This window comes from Peromyscus maniculatus, chromosome 20 (assembly GCF_049852395.1).
Source record: "Peromyscus maniculatus bairdii isolate BWxNUB_F1_BW_parent chromosome 20, HU_Pman_BW_mat_3.1, whole genome shotgun sequence".
Lineage (NCBI taxonomy): Eukaryota > Metazoa > Chordata > Mammalia > Rodentia > Cricetidae > Peromyscus > Peromyscus maniculatus.
This window is the reverse complement of record NC_134871.1, coordinates 61,725,688-61,732,329: the sequence shown is the minus strand read 5'-3', so window position 1 is coordinate 61,732,329 and position 6,642 is coordinate 61,725,688. Positions and strand designations below refer to the sequence as shown.

The window sequence follows — 6,642 nt, the reverse complement described above, 5'->3', positions numbered from 1 at the left end:
AAGAAATCATAATAAAATAAAATAGAACATAATAAAATAAAACAAAACAAATCAGCACGGAACAAAGGAAAAGAGCCAAAGAAAAAGCACAAGAAATACATATAGCCTTCAAAGACACACACATTCCCGCACACAAAAATCCCAAACACACAAAAACAGAAGCTATACTATACACACAAAGGACATATAAGATAAAAATAATAATTAATAATAGTAATAGATGAAAAAAGAAAAAAAGAGAATATTCTGATTTTACATTGTAAGTCAAAGGATTTCCAAAGATGCCATTGAGTTTATTTTATATCGGCCATCTACTGCTGGGCATGGGGTCTACCTTTAACGAACTATAGAAATGATCCCTGAAAGTATAGTCTTGGGGTCTATCTTTAAGAGTGATTTCTTTCCCCAGTGAGACTCCCTTGGAGAAAATTAATCTTTCGTTTGCAAGTAGCTATCAACTGGGGGGGGGGGCGGGTTGGGTTAGGGATGGTGCCATGTGTCCATTTCTTTCAGTTCTAGGACCCTCTTTGGTACAGACTTGTACCGGCCATATGCACGCTGCCACAGTCTCTGTGACTTTATGCTTGTCGGACCTGCTATGTTTAGAAGGCCTTGTTTACTCGGTGTCTTCCACCCCCCACCCCTGACTCTTTCTCACTGTTTCTGCCTCCTTTGCTGTAGAGTTCCCTGAGCCCCGAGGAAAGGGTTGTGATCGAAACATCCCAATTAGGACTGTGTACACCAAGGTCTCACTCTCTACATAGTATTTGGATGTGAGTCTCTGTATTTGTTCATATCTGCTGCCGGAGGAAACTTCTCGGATGATGGCAGAACAAGACACTTATCTGTGAGTATAGCAGAATGTTGCTAGCCATTTTGTTGCCATGTTCCTTTAGTAATACTTGGTTTTCCCTTAGGTCCCTGGCTGTTCTAATCTCAGGTTCTCTCTTGGCCATCCAAGCAGTGTTGGTATGGGTTCCATTTCATAGAGTGGACCTTATATCCAATCAGATATTGATCAGTTACTCCCACAAGTTTGTGCCATTATTGTACCAATATATCTTGCAGGCAGATCATTTCTGTAAATTAAAGGATCTGTATCTGGATTTGTGTTGACATTTCTCCTTTGGTAGCACACAGAGAGCCTTCTAGCACCATGAATAGTAGTCTGTTGGAGTAATGGCTCTAGATAGGCACCAGCTCAACTTCTCCGTGTTGAATGACTTGTGTATGTTCTGTCTTTAGTCAGTTTGTGGAGAACAATCAACAGCCTTGGCAACAGCCTGGGTTGTTTGTGTGTGTGTGTGGGGGGGGGCATTCCCCATGTTGCCCCTTTGGCCAACAACTTGATTAGATGTAACCTATTCCCAGTACTAAAAGCTTCATTTGTTGATGAAAGATGCTCATTTGGGGCTCTCAGCTTCCTCTTTAATAGATGGTCTAACTTAAGCAGCACAGTGGTTTTTATCTTCTCTAACGTTGACCTTTGAGATACTATCTGAAAAAAATATCACCTACTAACAGTGGTGAGGCCTTAACATTTTGAGATGTATTACCAATTTTGTATATATAATAGGAAGGCAATTCTGTAAAGAGCTTATGTAAATATTTAAAAATCTGTAGTTAAAGTTTTATAGGTCAAACAAAAATATTGTTGCATTTGTTTTCTTCTTAATGGCAATATTTTGAACAAATGGTGTGTGTATATTTTCCAATCCTCCATTAGTTTCTAAGTTCTATAAGGACAGATATGAAACCTTAGTGAGATAAAATAATGAAGCTAAGTTAATTTTCATATGGAAAAAAAAATCACATTTAAAATATTTCAGTTTTCTTTTTTCCAGGATAGGGCTATACTGTTTAATGAACATATGTTGCTTACATTTCCAGAATTTTCTAGATAGGACACTGGATCTCCTGTGAGGCTTGTGGATGATTCTGCCCATGTTAGCTGGGAACTGAAACCGGCCCTTGAGAGCAGTAGTTACGGCTTCAAACATTGTCTACCATTGTCATGCTCAGCAGGAATCTAACCCCATCACCCACTATGGTGACTCCATGGTCCCCTCACTCAAGAGTAGTGCTCAGACTCAGAGCAAGAAGATAGTTTTTGGATAACACAGCTTGAGACTAAGCACAGGACCCATTGAGGAAGCTCTATACTCAGCCTACAGAAATGCATGCCTCTGTCTCTTGCTGCTCTAGGAGTGAGAAGATCCAGGTGACAGTTTTTGATGTGTTGGAAGTTTTATGGAGTTAGAGAGAGAGAGAGAGAGAGAGAGAGAGAGAGAGAGAGAGAGAGAGAGAGAGAGAGACAGAGACAGAGACAGACAGACAGACAAACACAGACACACAGACACAGACAGACAGAGACAGAGAGAGAGCTGTGAGATGTCTTTCTGTATGTTGTAAATGTGTGTGACTCCCATTGGATAATAAATAAAGCTGTTTTGGCCTATGGCAAGAAAGCTTACTGCCAGGCAGGAAATCCAAGCAGAGATACAGTGAGAAGAAGAGTGGAGTTGGGGGAGAGGCCAGCGGCCACCCAAGGAGCAACAAGGTGCCAGCCGACTGATAATGCCATGGCCACAGGGCAACATATAGATTAACAGGAATGGGCTAATTTAAGATGAAAGAGTTAGGTAGCAAGAAGCTGAAGCCATAGGCCATATTATATAATCCTCTGTGTAATTATTTTATAAGTAGCTGCGGGACTAAGGGTGGGAGAGATTTATCTAGACTGCTGGGCAAGGCAGGACCAGAGAAATTTCCATCTAAGGTGGGGGCAGAAGGGAGGGAGAGAGGGAGGGGGGGAGGGAGGAAGGGAGGGAGAGGGAGAGGGAGAGGGAGAGAGGGAGAGGGAGAGAGGGAGAGGGAGAGAGGGAGAGAGAGAGAGAGAGAGAGAGAGAGAGAGAGAGAGAGAGAGAGAGAGAGAGAGAGAGAGAGAGAGAGTTGGAGGGAACATCTCAGGTTACCTGAAGATTTAATTAACACATTTTCTTTTGACCTGTTTTTTTCTTAATAAAAACCCATTTTAATAAAAAAAAATCTTTCACTTTCCTATATCTAATGTAGCTCTCATAACTCTACCTTAGAAGTGATTATCAGATTTGGTTGAAACTACTGATAAGAAAGAGAAAGATCACACATGCATATTTGAAGGAAAATCTGTGGATACAAGAGAACCAAATGCTCCTGCTGCTCCCTCAGTGGGCTTTTCATGTTCATAGATGGCACAATCAGTCAGTGGCTAAAGCATAGCCTTGCCCTTTTCCTGGTGGAGCTAGTCCTCTGTAATCTTGCTATTTAGTTTGATTTCTAGAAAATTGAAAGTAAGATTGCAGTTTGTGCTCGAGAGTTATTTTTAGTCACTGTTTCTATCTCTCTTGAGAGAAATTCCATTTTTTTTTCATTCTGAAGTATGTCATCTCAATCTGTTGTTAGACAGAATTTTGCCTAAGTATGTTGTCAGATGAGTCTAAGAAAGATCTATTAGGAAATAAAGCAATGGCATCAAAATTTGAAAAGTCTATTATTAGAATTCTTACAATATTTACAATATCTCTCATCATGGAGCCAAGAGTGATTCAAGCTCTCTTGAAGCACAATGAACCATCTACGTGGGGCAAATGTTGCTCAGCCCATTGCTGAGCACAAACTCCCCTATAGTATTGGTCCTTTCTTCACTGAGATAATCAGGATGTTTAGGATTTGGTTTGAATACTCTAGCACCACTATCACTTAGGGCAATGGATAAAAAGTAACATTGCACTAATTTGACATCTGTAACAAGGCAATGGGGAGAGAAGGGACATTTTCTGTGTTAAATGGACTAAATGAAACAGGCCTGCCTGCACAAGAGAAGGGCAGGTATGGTAAGCCCTACAAACGGCAGCAGGACACAGCAATGCAGTTATGAGCGGAGAGTAGAGGATGGAGGAGGAGCCTGTGGAACTGTCTTCTCATCATTTCTAATCTCTCCATGTAATGAGAATAAAATCTGACATGTGAAAGTCAGAAAGTTCAGGAATTTTAAAGATATAGGGAGTGAGGTGCCCTGAGACATGACTAAGGAGAGGGGCAGTGGGTGTTCAGAGAAATGCAGTGTTTACTGGGCAGTCTCAGTATCACCCTGTGGTGATATTTTTATCTGTGTACCCCAATAAAGGATCAGAGGGGGAAAATCAGTCATTATATTATATTAAACATAGAGGTCAGGCAATGGCAGCACACGCCTTTAATCCTAGCATTTGGGAGGCAGAGATCCATCTGGATTTCTGTGAGTTCAAGGCCACACTGGGAACAGAGCCAGGTATGGTGGTACATGCCTTTAATCCTAGCACTAACCATGGAGGTCTGGAGGTCTGTACAGACAGACAGAAAGTGATAGAGCTGGGCAGAAAGAGGAAGTGATGTAGCTGGGCAGAGAGAGGAAGTAAGAGGGCAGGGACAGAAAGGCATATAGTCATGAGTATACAAGAAGTAGGTCTCTATAGAGGCTGAGGAGTTGGCAAGGTAAGATTGGCTGTGGCTTGTCCTATTCCTCTGATCTCTTGGTTTTCCACCCCAATATCTAGATCCAGGTTTTTTACTAATAAGAACTATTTAGCAATTTGTCTTATGTCACCCGACGTGAAGAGTCACAAATTTAACATAGGTGAGGGGGTCCTTAGTGATTACCAGCTGGATGCTAATTGAGCTTGGGAACATATGTATATATTATGTCTCTCCTCACAGATTCATCTTAATGGGGGGGGGTCTTTTGCATGCTCAGAGGGAAGGTTGTGTAAGGAACCACAGGGAGAAGTTACAAGCAGCTGGAGGCAGACACTGTAATTATACCCTCACAACCAAAGGTGCATGTGGGGCTACTGACAACTGAAAGGGGCAAGGATTCTGCATATTCCAAGGGACCACAGCCCCACTAACACCTTGAGCTTGGGTTCTATTTTCTAGAGATGTGAAAAAAAAATTTATGCTCTTAGTCACTGAGTGCCAAGTGTTTTATTATGTCAGTGCAATGAAATGCCTTCACTTATTTTTATAGTACTATAAATCCTAACCACAATTAATTACAAACAATTATCCTTTCCTGTGCAGCAGGGGTTCCAATGGCTTTTTTGACAATAAAGTGCTTTCTAATGAAATTCCTGTTAATATTCTACAGAAATTACAAGTGTTCTTTTGTTTTTGTTTTTTTTTTTTTAAAAAAAAAAAGACTTTTATCAGTTACCTTCTTTATTTAGAATCTGTGCCACTTCTAAATGTTAAAATACTTCAGGCTTCCTTATCTACAACTTTCATTATTAAGCATAACTTGAATCATCAAATGAAGAATACTTCAGTTGTTTTCTTAAAGAATTATTACCTTGTCATGTTTCCTACTTACGATAAAGTTTGTGAAGTCTAGCAAGCTATATCACTGGTCTCTATAATATCTACATGTAGGACTCCCAGCTCACGAGGTGGGAGGAGAAATGGCTTTGATGGTATTTGAGCTAATAATTTCTTGCCCTTCTCTTCTTTAAGCCTCCAAGGGGAAATCCTTCTCAGTCTGAATGGCATCCTTTTATTTGGCATAGAAGTTGTCACACTGGATACTCAGCAGTTTGTCTTGGCCTTTCATTCTGTCATTCTGCAGCGGCTTTAGTGAGTTAGCAGTTACTAGCCACTGAGCACAGAGTCCATCAATCACTACCTCAGTCAGCTGCATTTGCTGTGTTCTTTGTGGGGTTCTTGCAGTAAGGAACCCTGTGGTTTTTACATATTAAAACCAGAAGCTCAGAAGTTGACTAATTTATGTAAAAATACCAGCTTAGCCAGTGAGTTTCCAGCTGGAGAGGCAGAGCCAACTTGGTCTTCTTTTGACTGCCTCTACTTCAGCGGAACCAGTAATCACAGGAGACACTACACCAGCAGGATTGGTTGTTACATTCAGTACATCTCAAGCAGGAAATTGTCTAACATCTGTCAGCTCCAAATTGCGCCAAATCTTAAGGTTCCGAATGCACTAACTTTAGTTCTTTCTCTTGAAGCAAACATGAGGCTTGCAAAAAAGTTAAGCAATCCTTAAACACCAATTCAAATTTCACAGCACTGCATTGTTACAAAGCATCTAAGACAAAATGGAGACCCCACTGAGTAGTTTTCATCTACCCAAACCCCTGAGTGTGTGTGTGTGTGTGTGTGTGTGTGTGTGTGTCTGTGCGTCTGTGTCTGTGTGTATTCTTTCAATAATCAAACAACTTGTTTAATGATTTCAGAAAAAATTACCTTATAAGGATTTCTAAGTGACCCAACAGCAATCATTGCCTTCAAGTTTAGAGTTATCATAGCTTCAAGCAGAAATTAATTATCATCTTACAAAAAAAGCCATTTAATTCTTACCTCCATGACCATATCTTCTGTGCCATGTGAACTCTAAAAAAAGAAAAAAAAATATGTCAAGTAATTTTTTTGAGGTGTGTTTTCAAACATGGTCAAAGAGTCAATGATTTGGTAGAAAATGCTCTTCACACTGAAGATTGATGCAACTTTACAAATGTGCAAATATTGTTTTCTTATTTTTACATTATATAGTGGTAGCACTAATGTTTGCAGTCAATGGCATTAGTATGGATTTGGGAGACTAAACACTTTTTA

At 40.3% G+C, this 6,642-nt stretch overlaps 1 protein-coding gene across 5 annotated transcripts in view; it reads right to left on the bottom strand.

The window, feature by feature from the left end:
• The window catches only part of Cntn1 (contactin 1), a 321,618-nt gene that overhangs the window by 136,403 nt on the left and 178,573 nt on the right, over positions 1 to 6,642 (bottom strand). For all 5 annotated transcript variants that reach the window (XM_042265297.2, XM_042265299.2, XM_042265298.2 and 2 more), the window contains one exon: positions 6,388 to 6,420. In XM_042265297.2, the coding sequence (XP_042121231.1) occupies positions 6,388 to 6,420 (33 nt within the window). The remainder of the gene's footprint in view (positions 1 to 6,387; positions 6,421 to 6,642) is intronic.